The 21,832-nt window shown below is 50.0% G+C and overlaps 1 protein-coding gene across 4 annotated transcripts in view; it reads left to right on the top strand.

Moving 5' to 3' along the window:
• The window catches only part of ACAP3 (ArfGAP with coiled-coil, ankyrin repeat and PH domains 3), a 165,034-nt gene that overhangs the window by 132,971 nt on the left and 10,231 nt on the right, over positions 1-21,832 (top strand). The window contains exons 12-25 of one of the 4 annotated variants that reach the window (XM_030537667.1): positions 2,720-2,771; positions 4,051-4,151; positions 5,577-5,688; positions 6,355-6,563; positions 7,818-7,887; positions 8,005-8,099; positions 9,030-9,244; positions 10,148-10,252; positions 10,664-10,759; positions 15,734-15,826; positions 16,442-16,662; positions 17,336-17,445; positions 18,414-18,524; positions 18,624-18,685. In XM_030537667.1, the coding sequence (XP_030393527.1) occupies positions 2,720-2,771; positions 4,051-4,151; positions 5,577-5,688; positions 6,355-6,563; positions 7,818-7,887; positions 8,005-8,099; positions 9,030-9,244; positions 10,148-10,252; positions 10,664-10,759; positions 15,734-15,826; positions 16,442-16,662; positions 17,336-17,445; positions 18,414-18,524; positions 18,624-18,685 (1,652 nt within the window). Of the gene's footprint in view, positions 1-2,719; positions 2,772-4,050; positions 4,152-5,576; positions 5,689-6,354; positions 6,564-7,817; positions 7,888-8,004; positions 8,100-9,029; positions 9,245-10,147; positions 10,253-10,663; positions 10,760-15,724; positions 15,827-16,441; positions 16,663-17,335; positions 17,446-18,413; positions 18,525-18,623; positions 21,387-21,832 lie in introns of those variants that run through there. The other 3 variants (XM_030537669.1, XM_030537668.1, XM_030537670.1) reach the window with 3 other exon arrangements.

Here is a 21,832-nt window from a genome sequence, read left to right as displayed (position 1 = left end):
CATATCCCCACAGCCCAGCTATTCACAGTCATCTGTATCCCCCCACAGCCCAGCTATTCACAGTCATCCATATCCCCCCCAGCCCAACTATTCACAGCCATCCATATCCCCCCACAGCCCAGCTATTCAGTCATCCGTATCTGCCCACAGCCCAGCTATTCACAGCCGTTCATACCACCCCCAGCTATTCACAGCTGTACATATCCCCACAGCCCAACTATTCACAGTCATCTGTATCCCCCCACAGCCCAGCTATTCACAGCCATCCATATCCCCCCACAGCCCAGCTATTCACAGCTGTACATATCCCCATACAGCCCAGCTATTCACAGCTATACATATCCCCATACAGCCCAGCTATTCACAGCTGTACATATCCCCATACAGCTCAGCTATTCACAATCATCCATATCCGCCCACAGCCCAGCTATTCAGTCATCCGTATCTGCCCACAGCCCAGCTATTCACAGTCATCCATATCCCCCCACAGCCCAGCTATTCACAGCCATCCATATCCCCCCACAGCCCAGCTATTCACAGCTGTACATATCCACCCACAGTCCAACTATTCACAGTAATCCGTATCCCCCCACAGCTCAGCTATTCACAGCTGTACATATCCACCCACAGTCCAACTATTCACAGTCATTCGTATCCCCCCACAGCCCAGCTATTCACAGCCATCCATATCCCCCCATAGCCCAGCTATTCACAGCCATGCATATCCCCTTCACCGTGGGTGGGAAGATACTGTGCTGATTTTAAGGGCCCTGGGAGGAAGTCCCTGTTGTAAACATACACAGAAGGATACTGGATGAAGACCCCTGAGGTCAGAATGAGATCCAGCACCATAGTCCAGCACATTCCCAGATGCTAATGCCCTAGCTAAGAAAGCAAACAGGAGGAGATACAGAGCTGTGAGGAGCAGCATCCAGGATCAAACAGCTGGGAAGGGAGCTTTCCACTTGGCTTCATGTGACAGCAAAGCTGCTTGAGAATATGTCGTTGCCACTGTCAGAAAGAATGGCTGTCACCAGGTGGAGCTCAAAGTGCTGCAGCTCCAAACACACTCAGGAGCGGATCAAAAAGGGCTTTCAAGCAGGCAGAATGGCCTCAAGTCTCCTGCATTGCTCTGTTTTCTGGCAATCACATCAAGTCCTTTACAATCGACACCTTTTATCTCTGAGCAATGTCTCAAGCAAGGAGCTGAAAATAGAATCCTCTTTTGTTTCATTTTCCCAGGGTACCAAATTCCTTTGCGTGTCGAGCATGTGGTAGATTATTTAAATAATCCACTGCCTATAGCATAGCGGCAGCATGGCTTCTTCCCCCAAACTGTCCAAACCCTGTAGGAGTTTCAGACTGACTCAAGTGCCCCTACTTAACGAGTAACCCTAGAAACATGCAGAGGGTTTGCGATAAATGCAGTGTTTTTGTTTGCTCAAACAGAAGGGTTTTGTAGGCATGATTTAGGAGGCTCCTTTGAAAATCAGGCCCATATAGTTCCTATTAAACACCAGCGACCCAAAACAGAGTTTGACTTATTCTCACGCCAGCCCAAATATCCAGATTCAAGGCCTTTGAGCTCTTCCCTCACCCTGGTGTGCGCCCAGATATTTCAACACAGCTTCCATGGGATGTAACAATATGGATTGCTGTCAATTCCCTCAGCTCTCCTGTGACGAAAGAGGATCTTTGTGGCTAAATCACAGGAATGAAGTGAGAACACCCGGGTTATAATCCCAACTCTGACACTGACTCTTTGTGGCCTTGGGCAAAGCACTTAATCTGGGTATGTGCATGCCACCGTCTCTCCAGCTGTAAAGTGCTCTTCAATGCTATGGTGATACATTCTATAGGAGAACCGTGGAGTGGGGGGTGCATGGATAGGCCTCACACGCCCCTTCGGATTTTGGTGAAAGTCAAAAAACCAGAAAGGCCTGATTTTCATGAATCGAATTGTTAGGATTCAAAAAGCTCTAGATACAGGTGTGGGGCAGGGCTCTCACATAGGACAGTGGCTGGCAAGCAAAGTTGCTCTGGATACATGGTTGAGGCAGTGACCTCACAGATGCCTGTGGCTGGGTAGCAGAGTCACTGTGGATACAGGGGAAAGCTAGTGATTTTAGGGTTAGAGGTTAAAGGTTGGGGTTAGGGCTCAGGCATCACAGAGCATCCTCTGCCTGCAGCACCAAATGGGTCTGCTGTGGTCCTGATTTTAGTCAAAATCAGGCTGCTGGAAGCCTTTTGCCCTCCCCTCTGCTCCCTGGCCTGCGCCTTCTCCCCAAGGTGGCCCTGTCATCCCCATTCCTCCCAACCAGGCTTCTCTCCACCCCCTCAAACTCCCAAGTGGGGGATAAGAGGTCTGGCCTACTTAAGAAAGAAAGTGTACAATTCTGATGTTATCCCTCCCCCATCTTTCTGTCTTTCTTCCCGCATGTCAATGTTTCTGTAGAAGTATCGAGGACACTTGTCACCCCAGTGTCTCGATGCCAAATACAATAATCCATTAACATTGCAAAGCACTTATTTAGTCTCAGAAGGAAGATAAGTCTTATTCCCACACTGGTATTTCCCACAGTCTCTAAAATCAATGGCACATGTTGTAGGTGCAGAGGACATGTCCTGTTCTGCAGGGAAAAGGAGGTTGCATCTCCCCCCGCCCCCTAGCTTTGGCACTGTTCACTTGCTCTGATACCTCTTTCCTCTCTCTCCTCAGGAGGTGGTTCTCCATACAGAACAGCCAGCTGGTCTACCAGAAGAAGCTAAAGGTCAGTGAGCATATCTCAGATGACATTAGCAGATTAGCCAGCTTGTCTGATGTCCTGCTGTTCTGGGGACTCGGGCATCATGGGGGAAAGAAGAATTGGATCAGATGAAGATCTGACAGCAAACCTGGTCTGAAATTTCCTATCAGATAATATTACACTCAGAACCCAAGCTGCTCTGACAACCAAAGGACAGTAGCTGGTGTTTATAATGACCCCAGTCTTGCTGCCCGACAGAGCAACGGAGAGGTGATGTGCTGAGTAACTCCGTTCCTGCTCGGGTTTGATATGCCATGTTTGGATTGTGGGTGCTCCATGGGGCAATCTCCGTTCCCGTCAGGAGGTAGTCTGCTCAATCGGCAGGGCTCAGAAAATGGGCTTGGTTACGCCCTTGTCTGTCTGAGAGGAAAAGGGGCAGGAGACAGAACAGCTGTACGCTGAAATCCAGCACAATGACAAGGTCTGTGTGAGCTGGTAACTCCCAGGTTATGGTATTACTGTTATTAATTTGTATAACTGTAGCACCTGGAGCCCCAGTCATGGACCACACTCCATAGTGCTAGGCACTGTACACACATACAACACAAAGACGGCCTTTGCCCCAAAGAGTTTGCAATCTCAGTATAAGACAGGAGGCAACAAATGAATTCAGACAGACAGACAGGGGAAGTACTAGGAAATAATGAGACAACATTGATCAGCATGATAGTCCGTGGTCGCCTGACACCTACTGCAGATCAATCACCAGTTGTGTTGATTGTGTTCTCCTGGATTTAGTAGGGAATGAGCTCCAGGGATGGGCACTCTGGCTTGGATATGCAATGATCTCCCCACTAACACACACACACACAGACACACACAATTTCCCTCCTCTCCCCCACACAAGACCCTTTGTCCACAACTCAAGACAAATTGTAGCTGAGTTTTGAAAAACATTTTCTTCCTGTTAGTTATCAGGTCCCTGCTCTTTGGGGTTCCTGCTGGTTTGGCATGTGCTAAAAATACCAAGAGATAGCTGGTGCTCAAAGTATTTCCAGCCTGGCCATAAGCTGGAAGCACCAGAAACTTCACGAGAGAATCTTCATGAGATTTGCCTGCCCAGTGTTGCAAACCAAAGAAGGTTGGCTGGGTCCGCAAAAGTGCTGAGCCTTCTGAGGTTCACTCAGATGAATGAGCGCTCTGGACAAGGGAAGAGATGGAAGAGGGGAAGAGATCTGTGGAAGGTCTGAATAGGACAAGGATTCAGAGAGGAGTGTAAAGTCACCCACTCTTCTTCTTTCAGGATGTCCTCACGGTGGTGGTGGAAGACCTGCGGCTCTGTACCGTCAAGCCCTGCGAAGACATAGAGAGAAGATTTTGCTTTGAGGTTGTCTCACCTAGCAAGTAAGTTTTGCTACTCTTCTAAGCTGCAGAATGCAATGCTGTGACTCTGTATGGGGTTGTAAGATACCCAGCAAGTAGATTCTGACCTGGGGACTTCCTTGCCTGCTCTCAGAGTTGCTGATCCTATCAGCGGGTAATTTTTTCAACCAGATGCTGAGCGGTGTTTGCAGACAGCCTGTCGGGATGGGGAGCTGCCAGAGCTGCTGAATAATGCATGAAGGGAATGTATAAGGGTCTGGGCCTGCCCGGCAGTTTTCCTTGCAAAGTGCTGGGTCACCAGCATGGCTCCCCAAGAAGCAGCCTGCTGCTGGTGGCATTAAAAGGATCAGAGTGGAGGGAGCAGGTGTGTGAGTGGAAAGAGTGTATAAGTAGGGAGATGCTGGGGGAGTGGGGAAATGTGCGGGTGTGTATGCGTATGTTGGGAGGAAAGGAGGGATTTTCTGTGGGGGTGGAGGAGGAGCAGGGGCGGCTCTAGGTATTTTGCCGCCCCTAGCACGGCAGGCAGGCTGCCTTCTGTGGCTTGTCTGTGGGAGGTCCCCGGTCCCGCGGATTCGGCGGCAGCCTGCAGGAGGTCCGCCAAAGCCGCGGGACCAGCGGACCCTCTGCAGGCATGCCACCGAAGGTAACCTGCCTGCCGCCTTCGCGGCGACCGGCAGAGTGCTCCCATGGCTTGCCGCCCCAAGCATGTACTTGGCTTGCTGGTGCCTGGAGCCGCCCCTGAGGAGGAGGAAGAGGGAGCATGTGATGTGTGGGGGAGAGAGTAGGGGGATGATGAAGGAGGGAACTTGTGAGGGGAGAGTTGCAAGTGTGTGGTGAGGGGAAGCCGAGATGTGTGTGTGGTTGGCAGCATCCATAATGTGTTTCCCCCCAGCTGTGAGCATCCTATCAGGAGGCTGTGGTGCTGTCATCCCTTAATGGGCGGGCTGAGCCCCAAGAGCAGGGGCATTGCTCAGGCTGCCCAGGGATGCAAGAAGCTCTTGAGGCTCACTGCTCTGCCAGGGCTGGAGAGGGGTATTCATTCAGCTGTTTACTCTGAAACCTAATGAGAGCAGCACTGTAAGCAGTGGACAGCTGGTGTGAGGGAAACAGAGGCACACACTGAGGAGAGGAATGGTCACATTCCTGTTTTCCACCCACCCTTTATGTATCTGAGGGTAGTGGGGCGAAAGCAGGGCTGCTTTAATGAACTGGGGCGGGGTGAGGAGCGAGGGCTTCTCTGAGGTTAATTTTGCCCCAAGCCACGCCTGATAACTTCACGTCCTTACCATGCATCTCCAAACCATACCATCGTCACCCTTGGTGAAGCTAGGCTGTGAGGCTGGTCATAAACTCAGGCACCTCACTGTGTTGTGGCTTCCCAGGTCCCATACCCCAAGCCCTTTTTCTCATTCCAACCAGTGTCTCTTATGCCTCTCCCCTGCCCAGGAGCTGCATGCTGCAGGCCGACTCGGAGAAGCTGCGCCAGGCCTGGATCCAGGCGGTGCAGGCCAGCATTGCCTCTGCTTACAGAGAGAGCCCAGACAGCTGCTACATCGAAGTGAGTCTGGGGGCAGGGACAGGGGCTCGCAAGGCATGGGCTCTTGCTAGCATGCATTGAGTGTGCAAATGATGACAGCAGCGGTCCAAAGGCAACTGTAGTTTAGCAAATGAAAGGCAAGCTTACAAAGCAGTGGGGGGGGGGAGTGTGATGGAGTGCAGTCCTGAAGCCCTCACCTTCCTCCTGTCCTCCAGAGAGTCCCTGCAGAGCACGATGTACTCCCCTGGGGCACACTGAGGGAAGTTCGCTCTCTGGTAAGATGAGACAAACACAAGGCAGTGATCTGTTACACACCATGCAATTAGGGTGACCAGACGTCCTGATAAAATTGAGACTGTCTCGATATTTAGACCTTTGTCCCACATCCAGGCCGATGTTTGCAGTTTGTCTCAATATTTCGCACTCCGCCAGTGACCCCCCACTCCATTTGTCCCGATATTTTCTTCTTCTCATCTGGTCGCCCTACATGCAATCATTTGTGTGCTGCCAGCCTTGATGTGTATTAAGGGGGGAAGTGCTTCCCAGTATGTTTCTATAATGTCTCCCTGGAATGGCAGAGCAAATCCCAGCTAACCCATCAGCCTGCCTCTCTGCCTGCACCACACAGAACTCCCCACCATCTGTCCACCGGCAGAGCACACGGTGACTCCCCTTCTCTCTCTGCAGAGACTGGATCGAACCGCCTCCCCTTCCACCAGCAGCATCGACTCTGCCACTGACTCCCGAGAGCGGAGTATGAAAGGGGAGAGCATACTGCAGAGGGTCCAGAGCATCCCTGGAAATGACCAGTGCTGTGACTGCGGCCAGGCAGATCCCCGATGGGCCAGTATCAATCTGGGCATTCTGCTGTGCATCGAGTGCTCTGGGATCCATAGGTACTGTGTGTGTGCATGTGCTGCTTGCCCAGCCTGAGGGCCTGGGTACTTTGCCTGCCTGCTGCTGAGGGATCCCTGGTTGGAGCTGGTCTATCCTGTGTATACGGTCAGGTTCAAAGGTCATAGAACACTCCTGAGTGTATGTGTGTGAGGGAGGGAGAGAGAAAAAGTGAGGGGGACAGAACAGGGTGTGTGGGTGTGTGATGCACTCACTCTACAGGTACTATATACTGCTGTATACCCACACACGTATTATTTTCTATCTACAGCATATGCAGCATTGATATATATAGATAGGGCAACCAGACAGTAACTGTGAAAAAATGGGATCGGGAGAGGGAGTGGGGGGGTTATAGGCGCCTATATAAGAAAAAGTCCCCCCAAATGGGACTGTCCCTTTAAAAATGGGACATCTGGTCACCCTTTATATAGAGAGAGGATCCAGCACATGGCCTACTACCACATAGCCATAAATGTAATCTCTTGGCTCTGGTAAAAATACTTACCAATTTCATCTACAGAGCATTTTAGAGACACGAACTAATAAAACCTTCAGCAGTTATAGATGCTGTGATGATCTCTACTGCCAGCTACCCTGTCCTGGAATGTCTGAAGAACTTAGCGGTTAAAATTGGGAGTCAAGCGATCTAGACTCTATTCCCAACTGCTACTGACGTACTCTGTGACCCTGGGGAAGTCACTTACCCTGTCTGTGCCTTAGTGTCTACATGTCTAAAATGGGAATAATCCCTGCACACTTTTGTAAAGTGCTTTGAGAGCCATGGGGGGAAAGGTGTTATACACGTGTAAATTATTAGTAGTATTATTAGCATCCTCTGTGATAACAAACCATGTGTGCGTTGTGCAACCCAGCTCTCACAAACAGCCCGACAATAACAAGCCAGCACTCACGTGCCGTAGTGGAATGCAAGGGTCAAGTAAGGAAACCTGGTTCCATTCCAGGTTTCCTAGGATGGACTGTAAGTAAGGAGAATAAAAATAAAAAGAATTCAGTGCCAAATAACTCAACTGGGTGCCTCTTTCGTTTGAAGCATTCACTGGGAACCCCTCCAGGAAAGGGGGCAGTTCTGTGTATGCGGAATTCTCTCCCTCTCTAAATCGATTCCTTTGGCTGCATACATAAGACCTGGGTTTGCCCTCATTAACCCTGTGATCCGCTCGCCATTCTGCTTTGTTTTATAGAGTCTGTTTTGCAGCCTATAACCCGTCTCTGTCTCCCCTTTGGTTCTCTAGGAGTCTGGGCGTTCACTGTTCCAAAGTCCGCTCTCTCACGCTGGATTCCTGGGAGCCAGAGTTACTGAAAGTGAGTGCTGATTTTTGGGCCGAGGAAGTGGGGAGGGAGTCCCTGGTGGGGTGCTGAGGGGGAGCCGGAAGGCGGCTGCTCTCCTGACTGCTTTGTCCCTCACTTGGTGTATCGCAGCTAATGTGCGAGCTGGGGAACAGCACCATGAACCAGATTTACGAGGCACAGTGCGAAGCGTTGGGACTTAAGAAGCCCACTGCGGGGAGCTCCAGGTAAGTCGGAGCCCACCCAGCCCTCAATCCGCTTTGGGGACGACTCCCCCCAGATCTGTCTTTGAGGTGCAGGCCAGCAGGGGGTCAGTAGATCTGCATGGAAGTGTTCTAGCAAATAGAAAGGGAGATCAGCTTCGCCCTACCCTGGCCAGCTACACAGCATGGGCTGCGGCTGACTGCCCCAGAAAACGAGCGGCTCTGATCCGTTCTCACTGCCTGTTAGTTTTGCTTCTTGGAAATAGGGACCATTTTTAAGTCTTTATGACAGATCCTGTTCTCTCACCCCCCCTCAGCTTTTGCTCCCTCCACAGTTCTGGCCTCCTTGAAGGCACTCCCGTTGGCCCAGCCATGCCCTGGCCTCTGCCTTCAGCCCCTTTCAGAGCACTGCCGCTCCAGAGCATGTCCTCCAGCCTAGACCTGCAAGTCACTGGGAGTTGCAGCTGCTCAGCGTCTCTGAAAACTAGACCATTTGTTTAGAAGCCTGACTTTCATCCCCTAGGTTGGAGGAGTCTGCCTTTAGTGACATGCCCAAGGCCACAGAGTGAGTCAGTGGCAGAGCTAGCAACAGACCCCCGGTTTCCTGACTCTTCGTGCCTCGTTCTTCCTGGCCTCGCCTCTCCTGTCCAGCTGCACAAGGGCCAGGGCACTGGGGAACCAGGCCCAGGATGCTCTGCCCCGATCACCCGAGCTTAGCAGCATCCCTGCTATGCCCCACCCTAGGAAACAAGCCTGGTGATACCTTTTTCACTGGCCTGAGCGTCAGGGGCATGAACTGTCCCAGCGCCGTGGGAGACCAGCCCCTCCCCATGTGCTCTCAGGGTTCGGAGTGTCGCAGTGTGAGAAGAGCCTGCAGTTGCCAGGCTCTCTCGTTGGTGGGTTTAATTGAGCCACCTGTGGCACAGTAAATGCCTTTTCCTGCACTGCCCTCAGGCAAGACAAGGAAGCCTGGATCAAGGTCAAGTACGTGGAGAAGAAGTTCCTCAGGAAGTTGCCTACTGGGGAGGCCCTGGCGGAGAACGAGAGGAAGCCCCGGCGCTGGAGCGTGAAGAAATGCCAGCGGCACAACAGCACGACAAAAGCACCTACGGCTCGTAGGAAGTACCGGCATGAGGCAGGAAATGCATCACCGGCCCCGCTCTCATCAGGTGGGAACCCATTGCCCTCCTTTCTTTCGTATATACTGTGCTACAGCCATCTTTCCACCCCCATCTCTGTGTGTACGTGTGTGTGTGCGCGCGTGCACAACACCATCCTCTTCTGTAAAAATGAGTCTGGTGGCACCTTAAAGACTAACAGATTTATTCCTCTACTGTAGGTATATTGCAGTGGTCCGCGACCTTTTCGTCCGGTGGGCACCAGATGAAGGACTATGGCGGCAGTCGAGCGTCTGCTGAAATGCTGCCGAAATTCAGCAGTGACGCCACTGGATGTTGTCACTTGTTGATGACAAACGGCATCATTTAGGGGTGTCGCCGCTGAATTTCAGCGGCATTTTGGCGGCTGCTTGACCACCGGCCAGGACGCGGGCGCATTTAGATGCACCGCGTTGGGGACCCCTGGTATATTGGATCTGATAAAGTGTCTATGCTCCTGTCTCCCCTTAGTGGCTGCAGGCTGCAGAGGCTATAAGACCTAATACTACTGCACAGGCGTGTCCTTTGCACGGGTTACCCGTGGAATTTCCTAACAAGCTGTATCTTCCTAACAAACCTTCTTAATAGTAGAGGATGGGACCATTGCACTGAGGTGACCAGCAGGCCCCTTATTCTGCTTCCTTTATACCACAACTTTCTGTTCATTTATTAGGTTCAAGCCTCCTTTATTGCTTTTACTCAGCTGGCCCAGAAGACAGTCCTAGGGTTACCAACTACTCAAAATGTCATGGGATGGTGGTGATTTTACCACCTCTTCCATGCTTCCTGTTTGTTATCTGTATAGATTTGCACACTTCTGAAGCACACTCGACATGCAGGCTCAGATTGTACAAATGTGACCATGGGATTGTCTTTTTACCTCCATCATATTTAAAAATCCCTCCTTGCAAACAGCTGCCACTCTGGAGAGGAAATTCCGGCGGGACTCTCTCTTCTGCCCTGACGAGCTGGACTCCCTCTTCTCGTACTTTGACACCGGTGCTGGCTCAGGACCCCGCAGTAAGTACAAATAACACAGCTCTCCTCTTGGCATGTCTTTGCCTCCCACCTTTCCAGGGCATGTGCATTGCACCCGACCAACGGCAAGGTATCTGTCTCACCGGAGAAGTGACCAAATCACACACACACTGGGGGAAATGTTTCAAGAGAGTGATGGGAAGTTACTTGCACAAACTTTGACCCACTGCCCTTGTTATTCCACTGGCTGTTTTTGTTTTTTTTAATCTCTTTCCAGTCAATCCCAGGCGTTTGTATTTTGGTGAATGGGACTTTTTGCGCGCTCTTTACCCCCAACTTGTGCATTTCACCAGCTGTTTCTTTTTTTTATTTTTTAGCAAGTCTTACTGCTAACTTTTTTTTTTGTGTTTGTGACGATTAACTCCCCTCACATTCCGTCCACCTTCCTCTTAGGTGCCAGCCACATCTCTATGCAGCACCCGCTGGCAGCTGGCCCCTGGAGTGGCATTGGTCCCGGTGGGAGCGGTATGCCGTTCCTCCTGGACGGAGGTAAGGTGACACCATAGCAGCTAGCAGCAAAGGAGCCCCAAAGATATGACTTGTTCCAACCAAAACTTAGATGTATTTTTCACAATCACATCACTGGAACACAGATATCACTGTGATAGGTACCTTAGGAAGATCAGAGATAGATAGGTAGACATTCTACTAAGGCAAAAAGGTTAAGTTTTTTAGGCTCTGATTCAGCAAAGCACACGCTTAATTTAAAGTACACGTTACGTCTCTCTGACATCAGTTAAGCACTTGCTTTAGTGCTTTGCTGAGTCCGGGCTTTAAAGATGCCAGAGCAACTAGCAGGAAAAGCTACTTTTCAGGGAACTCCTGCATTCAGAATTTTTAGCTAAACTGAAACGATCCTTTTACCAGCATGGTTAGCGCTGGACTCTTCCAAAGCACTCAGCGTTGTCCTAACATTGCTCCCGTTGAAGGCAATGGGAGTTTTACCACTAACTTCCGTGGGAGCTGAGTCAGGTTAGTGCTGAGTGCTTTGGCAGATTCTGCGGACGTGCCATAGGCTGCTCACTCCCTTGGGGTAAATCTGGAGTAATTCCATTGTCCTCATTGGAGTTGCTTTTTATTTGCACTGATGTTATTGAGAACGAAGTCCACCCCATGGTCCTAATTCCCCACTCGTATCTATGGAGGCAGACCTCTGCCCTGCACATATCCAGAATCCTGCTGAAGCCAAAGAGATTGCACACGGGCATAGGTGTCTAACCGACTGCAGAACTGGGGCCTTTATTGGCCAGAGCTGGCGAAAACTGTAAACAGTTTTCCTCAAATATTGGTTCACATTTTGAACAAACTAGCCTAGGCTGGCTGCATTCGCTTCTCTTTTGCGTTCACTTTCTACAAAACATGGCAAGGAGTTTGCTGGCAGGAACATTTGTCAAAACAGCATATTGAAAATGACACATTGCAGAACATTCACACAAGGTGACATTTTAATTCTTACACTGGAGACCTGATCCAAAGAGTTGCACTCATCCAGTAAAGGGACAGAAACAGTCTCTGGGGCCTAATCCAATCAAAACAGCTTGCCTTTTGGATATCCATTACCTGCAGGGAACTAATCCAAAGCAAACCAGGGACCAAGGATTAGTCACTGAGATTTTTCAAGAAATTATTTTGAATAATGAAGAAATTTGAGAAACTTGGGGCCTATTCATGGACAGTTTGGTAAAAAAAAAAAAAAGGAAAAGAAGCAAAATTCACCAAATAAATGATATGCTAAGAATTACCCTCTCTGCCCAGGAGTTCACAGGCGTTTGGGCACCTCTGACAACTAGGACTCAAATCCTGCTTCAAGGTCACAAGTGAAATGACTTTGATGTTCTCGATCTTGTGTCTAAGGGTGCACTGTCCCTATAACAAATCTGCCATGCAGCACTATTCAACCTACCTGGCACCCTGTGCTCAAAGAAGCACCAGCACTGGAATATTTTTGTGTGTGTCATGGCAAAATCTTGCTCCTGTTGTACCTGGCTCTGGATGATGCTATTACACGATCACTTTCATGAGGACATCATTTTTTATACAGGAAAAGGACTTGGGACCCGATCTTGCAAAGTGCCCTGTGGGAGGCGCTGAGCAGCTCTTACAGCCTTCCACCATTAGTGTACAAGAAAGTGAAACTGGATTGACAGTCAGTCATCCTTGTAAATACTTGTTCTTTATGTTAAACAAGTATGAAATCCAACCTTACTCTTCTGCTGTGCCTACTAAACAGAAATGCTTGACAAATTGTTCATCGCTCCATGAAAAATATATGTGTCACACTGAAAAGTGATTTATTACTAATTCCCCAGTGGCATATCAAGAGCACTGACAAAGAATAAAGTGCCTGATGGCTACAGATTTGGATCAGATTCTGTTCTGTTACCCCAGCGTAAGTTTGGAATGATTCCACTTACATCATTGGTTTCACACTGACGTAATAGATCAATAGCTGGAACAAAATGTCCAACACAAAATGACTTCATTTATAAATTAACGGTGGTTGATTTTTCTCTTTATTCTTCTTGCAATAGTTTTGTATTGGTTACACTGCCAAGTCTTAGTACAATTTTCTATTGAAAGGGAATTGCAAGATAAGAAGCCTGCTTTTAAACTGGCCAATTCTTCATTGAGAATGAAAAATTGCTTATGTGGTTGCATTTAAAGGGAAGCCAAGCCAGCAGAAGGACATCACTGAGATGTTTCTGTGTCCCATTTGCATCCCATTTTCCAACCACTAAATCCTGAAGTGAGAGGTTGTTGGTTAACTCAGTGGAAGAAGCTGACTCCTATCATTGGAAGTCACGATGGGCCCAAGTTGCCCAGTTTGCACCTTGATTTGGATCTGGAGCCTAAATTCAGGTATATCCAAGCCCTGGAGATTTTGGTTTGGGCCCATATCTCCAGAGGACCATCCCATTCTGCTGTTGATTCACAAAGGGATGGGACATTTTTATGGCTATCAAGAATATCCTGATTTATAATTAATGACAACAAAATTTTGGATGGGATATTAAACCTCATATTTCAGGGATTATTTGCAATGAGGATGAGACCTAATGTGAGGGGCAGATTATCCCACATCTGTTTTACACCTCCCTCTGATGCGTCTGGTGCTGGCTGCTGGATTAGATCTGATCCAGTCTGCCGGGTTCCTCTGTTGCTGGAAGGATTCTCCTTCGGTTTGACTGCAGCTGTAACTCCAGTGGGAACTGAAGCGGAAGGTTCTACCCTTTCCAGGAGGGAAGGAGAGCGCTTACTAAAAATGTCAAAAGAACAGGAATACCTGAGGCACCTTAGAGACTAACAACTTTATTTCAGTGTAAGCTTTCATGGGCTACAGCCCACTTCATCGGATGCATAGAATGGAACATACAGTAAGAAGATATATATACATACAGAGAACATGAAATGGTGGAAGTAGCCATACTAACTGTAAGAGGCTAATTAATTAAGATGAGCTATTATCAGCAAATCTGACATCAGGAATCATAACATTCAAAAACCAGTAGGAGAACATTTCAATCTCTCTGGTCACTCAGTAACAGACTTAAAGGTGGCAATTTTGCAACAGAAAAGCTTCAAAAACAGACTCCAACGAGAAACTGCTGAGCTTGAATTAATATGCAAACTAGATACCATTAACTTGGGTTTGAACAGAGGCTGCGAGTGGCTGGGTCATTACACATATTCAATCTATTTCCCCATGTTAAGTATCCTCACACCTTCTTGTCAACTGTCTAAAATGAGCCATCTTGATTATCACTACAAACGTTTTTTTTTCCTCCTGCTGTTAATAGCTCATCTTAATTAATTAGCCTCTTACAGTTGGTATGGCTACTTCCACCTTTTCATGTTCTCTGTATGTATAAATATCTTCTTACTGTATGTTCCATTCTATGCATCCGATGAAGTGGGCTGTAGCCCACGAAAGCTTATGCTCAAATAAATTTGTTAATCTCTAAGGTGCCACAAGTACTCCTGTTCTTTTTGCAGATACAGACTAACACAGCTGCTACTCTGAAACCATTCATTATGTAAGCACTACAAACATAGACTTCAGTGCGCTCCAAGACAGGGATTCTCCTCCTTAAAAGTCGAGCTCCTTGCTCTGCCCTGGCATTCCCCACTAGCTGGTGTCTCCTTCGTACATTAGCCATGATTCTTGCGGGGTTCGCTGGATATTGTTTTGAGGGCTGTGTGTAAGGGGCAAAGTGCTGGAAACTGTCTGGCTGAATCCTGTCTAAACACAAAGGATTGGGCTTGGCTTAGTGGGGAGGGTCAGGCTGACTGGCATGTGACCCTTTGGGGGCTGCAGCAGTGCCCCTGCCAGCTGGGTTAGGCCCCTGAGCTGTGAGTTTCATTACAAACTCGGGGAGGTGATTCTTCTTTACCATGGGTACATACATGCCCGGAGCCAGTAAGGGGCGAGTGAAGGGGTATGGGGTTTGGAGGGTGAAGGGAGCCTTGCAGGGATCATGATGAGTTCTGAGGTGTGGATGGGGAAGAGGAGGAGTCCTTCTCAGGGACCTGCTCCTCAGTTCCAGCCCCTGCTGCTGCTCTTCCTCCCAGCACTGGAGGGGGATGTACAGCTTTTGCAGAGGTAGATTCCCCTCTCTCTGACCAGCAGGAGGTGCCAGTTCAGACCCCTGCCTCCAGCAAAGCACCTAGCAGAAACCATTCATTGTAATATTGAGTCATTGTAATGATATGATAATGAAATTCGGCTAGAGCCGGGTGTGAGTTCCTGACGGGGTACAACGCGCTATAGAACAAGTGTAACATGCCAATGTTTGCTTAGTCCCACCCTGGTGGGGGAAGCATCCCTTTGGAGACCTTTCTTCCCGGCCACGGTGGTTGCCTCCTTGGCATTTTCTCAGCTACCACATTCGAAGAAGTGGGGTTGGGGTACAAAAAGGCTCTGCCATGGAGGTGAGGTGTGTCCTTGGTCAAGTCGCTTCATCTCATTGTGCCTCAGTTTCTGTGACGTGTTTGCCCACCCTGGGATATTTAGCAGCTCCAGGGGTTCATTAGCGGAGGGGCGGCTCCTGGCAGATGTGAAGCACGATATAAACTAACAGCCCAGGGAGCTGGCCAATGAACCCACCACAGGCAGTGATGGATCAGCATATGCCAGTGACTCCTGCAGGGTGGTGAGAAAGCACTCAGAAGGGCGAAGCTGGGGCAGCTAAGAATAAAAGCAGAGCATTGTCATTAATGGCTTCTGACACCGCACGTCCTGCTGTAAAGCACTCCCTGCTGCTGCTCCTTGCCTGCCATTCACCTCACGGCCTCCAGGCCCCCATCCTGGGGCTCCTGCCTGAAGGAGATGCAGCGGAGAAGGCTGGCGCGTTCTGCGAATGTGGGGCAGCCCGGGGAGATGGGCGCCCTGCTACACCATCCACAGACTTTGTGGTTTGCCCTCATATTAAAACGATCTTGGTTTGTCTTCTGTTGGCCCTGCAGGTCTGAGTAGCGACAGCGGGCTGGGCGGCAGCACGGACGGAAGCACTGACGTCCTGGTGTTTGGCTCGGTGGTGGACAGCGTCACAGAGGAAGGTGAGTGTGACACGCAGCCGGCGACAGTGACGCAGCAGGCCCAGCACCATGGCAGACAGGCCTCAGCTTCGCCTCATCGTCACACGCCGCACTGCATCGTGCTAAGAGACGCCCAACCAGAATGTTGGGGTGGGGACACTTGCGTGAATGGGTTCTCCAAGCAGCACACCTCCATCACGATCCCTGAGGGGCTGTCAGCTCTCCAGGGGGGCGGTAGTCTCCCCACAGCGTGGCCAAGGGGAGTAGCCCCTGTGTGTCATGCCCTGAGCCCCAGAGCAAGGAGCAGTTCCCACCCTTTATGCCTGGGCTCTCTAGAGAGAGAAGATGTCACCCCCTAGTCCTCCCGGAGGTTCTCCAAAGAGTTGCCCACGCCTTGCCCAGGTTCTTCTCTGGTGGGGGCAGTTGCTCCATTCCTGCCAGGGATCCCCAGGAGGGAAAGAACTTATCCCTTCACCAGTGCGCTTGGGGCATGAGCCTCATCAATAAACATGGCACTAAGGCCAGGAGGGAGCATAAGAAACGGGGAAGTGGGAGCCCCTTGGCAAAGCTCAACATGGTGTCTGTGCCATTGGCTCATCCCTCCTCTCTCTCCATCCCCTCCCTGCCCCCCGCCAGAATGCGAAGTGTCAGAGGAGTCCAGTGGCGAGGCGGAGATAGAGCAGGAGGCCTCGGACCTGGAGGACCTGCGGGAGCTGCACCCCGGCCTGCTGATTTACAAGGCAGCACAGGCCAGGAACTTGCCTGTCATGGCAGAGGCTCTGGCACATGGTGCCGAGGTCAACTGGGTGAACGATGAAGATGAAAACAAAACTCCTCTGATTCAAGCTGTGATGGGGGTAGGTAGGACTGGCAGCACTGACTACGCAGACCCTGGGGGAGGCTGGGGGGCTGGTTGAGCAAAGCTGATAATACAGCTGGTTAATGCCCTAGAGTCCTATGTTTAAATCGGTCTCAGATGCCAAGTGCCTAGTTTGGTGGCATTAGAGGCTGTTTGTTCACACTGCAAAGCGGCTAATGCTGGGACTGGAATCAAAGCGGGTGCTGCAGCCCAGGACTGAGGTGCTTTGGCAGAGTGGCAGGTGAGGGCCAGCACTGGGATATCGGGGGTGCAGAAGTCCAGATCAAGGTGCATTGACAGAGGGAGGCCTGCACATCACCCATGTGCACGTCACCTGGTACCAACCCCAGTGCTGGCTATTTCTAATTAGAAACTCCCCTTTTGAAAGGAAGCTTTTCCTTCTTGGGGAAGGGCTGAGATTAGGATTCAGAGAGTCTGGCCTGATTAGACAAGGAAGGAGACCCTTCTGGAGCTGCAATGGGGATATTGATTCTTGTGTGTCTATCCGATTGTAATGGATTATTCTGGGGTTTCCCTTTCTTGATATGCCTGACACTGGTGAGGCAGCCCCGGGATGGGATTAATTCTTCCTCAGAGCAGCCTGGGCTTTTCTCAGCAATCCAGCCGTGCAACAGGACCCAACAAAGCTTCTCTCTCCCTCTCCTAAACAGGGCTCCTTGATAGCCTGTGAATTCTTACTCCAGAACGGAGCAGATGTTAACCAAAGAGATATCCGGGGCCGGGCTCCTCTGCACCATGCCACGTACCTGGGACACACTGGGTAAGTCCCTCCCTCACTCTCCAAACACACTCCTGAGCCCACAGGTTGGGTCGACCGGTGGGCTGGTGGGGCTGGGTTGTGGTGAATCAGTTATTTGAAAATCACACGTTTTTCTAGCTATTGGACAACAGCCTGTTTGGTGTGTTGAGGATAGAAGGACCAATTCCCCTGTATAAAGCTAGGCTGGCATAAATGGAGCCCTGTATGCTGTAGATCTGACTCTGATCTGTGTCTCTCCATTGACTTCAGTGGAGTTACTTCTGATTTACACCAGTATAAATGAAAGGAGAGCCAGGCCCAGCACAGATTTATTTGTATTAGACTATTTCTTTCTCTTCTTTCTGCTCTTGAGCCATGGCTGCTCTGTGTATTTATTATTGTTCGTGTAGGAGCCCTAGGCATGGACCCCAGTTGTGCTAGGTGCTGCACAAACAGAGACAATCCTTGCCCCAAATTCTCTCCAGTCTCAACTCTCTTTTTCACCTGTGGATTGTCCTCTTCCCCGTTCTCTGCTCCCATTTCTCAGCTCCCCCGAGTGCTCTATGAGCTTGTCCTGGACAAATCCTCTAATGTTAAAGTTCGAGTTGAGCGTTCGGTTCAGTCATGCAGTGTTTGGGTGCATTTGAAGTTAGGCAAAAAGTGTGATCACCCCTGCTTCTGAGGACACGCATCCCTTTGGGGTGAAATTCACCCCTGTGCTGAGCGCCAGCACGGGGTGTAATGGCCATACTGCATATGATCTGGTGTCACTGGCCTCTAGAGCCAGCTGAGTGGGCAATGGGGTTTGGGTCCCCCCTTCACTCACTGTCACTGCCACCATGACGCCCTTTGCTCCTGTGCATGGGCCTGAGCAGGAGCTCTTCCCCTGTCAGGAGAGCAGGCTAGCCCTACAGTGCCGCTGTTGTGCTTCGGACCTCGGCCCCGGAACCTCTATTTCTGCTCTGATGTCTTTCGTTTCTCATTTTCAGCCAGGTCTGCTTGTTCCTAAAGCGAGGCGCCAACCAGCACGCAGTGGACGAGGATGGCCAAGACCCCCTCAGCATTGCCGTCCAGGCAGCCAATGCAGACATAGTCACCTTGTAAGTGTTGTCTACCTTCGGGAATATTGCTGCGAGCAATCTCCAGGCTAGTCAGGAAAGGATAATAAAACCTCGTCTCTCTTTTTTCCCTCTCTCTAGGCTGCGTCTGGCTCGAATGAATGAGGAGATGCGAGAAGCTGAGGGCCCCTTCGGACAACCAGGTCAATATCCCAGCAACAGCCCCACTGAGCTCCAGTACAGGAAGTGTATACAGGAGTTCATCAGCCTTAATATAGATGAGTGTTAGTGACAACTCCCCATCTGCCTCTCCTTTGCTGTCTTGAGTGGGCTGAATTCAAGAATGCCGCCTGAGCCCCACCTTTGGTGTCTATTGGTGTTTCTTGCATATTGGCCTGATTCTGATGCCTACGGCAGATAGGCCAAGATCCACAGAGGAAGGAGAGGGACCTTTCGTGTTAGTGTGTAATTCTCATGCTTGACTAGAGACGGTCAATTTCACACAGGAGGAGATTCAGGGCACACCACAGACCATGGCTCATGGGTTTGAGTGTGCGGGGAGTGCACGAGTTTAGTGTAAAAAAGAAAAGGAAGCCCTTTCTCGGCAGAAGAAAATCACCAACGATACAGCTGGATGATATGCTTGGAACCTGCTGTGTATTTGTAGCGCTATAGATCGGCCCTACACCGAATTATCGTATGAACAAAGTTTGTTTCGACAGCGTGCTGTTGCTGGAGCCCTCTCTTATCAACGGTGCTGGGCAGCTTGAAGTGCTCATTAGCAAATGGGGTGACTGCAAGGTTTGGAAGTTGTCAGATCCAGTGTAAAATGCTAACGCGGGGGCCTCTTAAGTCTGGAGGAGGGAAGCTGCAGGTTGAGATCCTCTGCTGCAAAAGGCACACGGGATGGGGTAGGAAGGAGAGACATGGCCACCCACCTTACATGCTCTCAGGTTTAAACCAGCAAAGCTCCCTTTTTTAAGCCAACAGTAGCTAGCTGGTCAAAGCCATAGCTTAGCTGCTTCCTGGACTAGGGCGCGATGTGTTTAGTGTTACTGAAGCAGTGAGGCTAATTTTTTGTGGCCAGGGGAGGCTCATCGCCGGCGATGGGCTTTGTGGCAGGGAAGAAAACTAAAATCAGACGCCCACCGCCTGAGTGGCTAACTCAAGCTGCTGGGTTTTTTCCCTGGTCAGATTTCCTACTTAGCTTCTTTCTGGGAAGGGGATTTCTATTTGTATGTGTGTCCCTAAATGCTGTGGTCCCTCATGCTGATGCATGCGAGCAGGGCATTTCTGCAGCAGGTCCAGGGAATCCGGATTGCTTCATTTCCATGTACTAGCAGGACTATTTTGGCTTTTCTTTTTTTGCGGGAGTACGGGGAGACCTGTTTTTACTCAGAACCACTTTGGATTTTATGGTCTGTGTTTCTGACGCGCTCGCGGTGTCTCGGCAGAGATACCGTCACCACGCCATCATTTCTGCAGGGGGCTTGCAGATCATGGATGAAATTGGAAGCCCAACCTGTGACTATGCATTACCATGGAAAGCCTCACTGGGCTCCTTTAAGAGTCCAGTCCCACTGAGTGCTGAGCCCCCCAAATGCCATTCAAGTCAGTGGAATTTGGGAGCTCTCGGTGCCTAACAGGAGAAGCTCAGGATCTTGAAGGATGAAATTCTTTATCAGGTACACAAGAGGCCAGGAAGACTTCCCCATGCCCTATCCCCTCCGCTAAGCTAGCAATGATACACCGTAATATTTCTTTCCATCAAATACTTGTCCAATTCCTTTAACAAAAGCTCTGCTCTGCATACCAGCTGCTGCCCTCGGTAAGTTATACATCTGCTGGTTGTGATCTGTGGGCATATTTCTGTCCTCAGGTGTAGCACGAGCAAGCAGGTTCCACTCAAATTTGTGCCACTCATCCAGGGCTAGAACAGTAAAGAAACGCCACCCAATTCCTTCAGGTCCTTTCTCAGCTAAAGGGCTGGATCCTGCTCCTTTGGAAGTCTAGGAAAGCGTTGCCACCGATGTCAGTGGGGCAGAGTGTGTCCTGAAGATGTGCCACCCACTTTCTGTCTTTGCTCATGGCTTCTTTCCTGTCTGCTCCCTTCAAAACTGTGGGACGGCCACTCCCGGAATGCCAAGATCCCATCTCAGTTACACCCACGTGCTGTAAATCTGGAATAACCCCACCGAGTTTGCTGGAGTTGCTCCAGATTACCACTGGAGCAGACTCTGGATGGCTTCCCCGCTCCACCCCCCACCCCCAGGATAAAAACCTATTCTCTCCAGCTCTTCACTGTCCCTTCTTCATCTACACGCCCTCCTGTCGAGCACAGAGATCATTCCAGTGCTCTTTACATAATATGCCATTACCAAGGCTGGATTGTGTAAATCTTCAGCATTTATGTAGTCCTCCTGTCTTCCTGCCCTGTACTCTTGGTGGGGCCCACAGTAAACCTCAAGCCACCGGCACTATCCCCTTTAAGCTCACAGCGCCTGGTTCTGACACCGTTATGCAATCCATACTCAGGCAGTCCTCCCTCCGAACCCTCCTCTGAGTGAGTGCTGAGTCAAGGCTTTAGGATGCCTATGGTGGTACTTACTAGAGGCTAAATACTGCAGTCTTTGCTCGTACCATACTCAAGCAAAACGCCCATGGACTTCATGAGTAAAGTCTGCAGGATTGTGCCCTTTGTAGTGAAATGGTCACTTGTTACCTTTTAAGTACAGAGAATGGACATTGACATTTAGTCCCTGTAATTCAGGGGATAATTTCCTGGCGACCAGATTCTGATCTAGATCTGGTGTAAACCTGGAGTCACTTCATTTGAAGTCAGTGGAGTGATACCAGATTTACACCAGTATCAATCATGTATCGGAGGGGTAGCTGGATCTGTAAAAGCAGCAAAGAGTCCTGTGGCACCTTATAGACTAACAGACGTTTTGGAGCATGAGCTGCTGTGGGTGAATATCCACTTCATCAGATGCATGTGGGTATTCACCCACGAAAGCTCATGCTCCAAAACGTCTGTTAGTCTATAAGGTGCCACAGGACTCTTTGCTGCTTTTACAGCATCAGTCATGTCTACTGTAGCTAGAAGTGCACACAGTATTGCAGAGATGGCCTCCTGTGGAGTTGGAATGTTTCCCTTTGATTTGCACTTACAGTGCCCTCTGTTAAGGTTCTTGTTTTCTGTTAAGCGGGGTGTATCGGGTTTGATCCAGCACTTCTCCACTTCCCTCAGCCACTTCAGCTTCAGCGTTTTCAGCATAGAACCACTAACGGTATACAGTTCTCTTGATGCCTGACCTCGTAACCTTTCATTTCTCTGCACTCCACACTGT

This window comes from Gopherus evgoodei, chromosome 18 (genome assembly GCF_007399415.2).
Source record: "Gopherus evgoodei ecotype Sinaloan lineage chromosome 18, rGopEvg1_v1.p, whole genome shotgun sequence".
Taxonomy (NCBI): Eukaryota; Metazoa; Chordata; order Testudines; family Testudinidae; genus Gopherus; species Gopherus evgoodei.
This window is presented reverse-complemented; position numbering and strand designations above follow the sequence as displayed.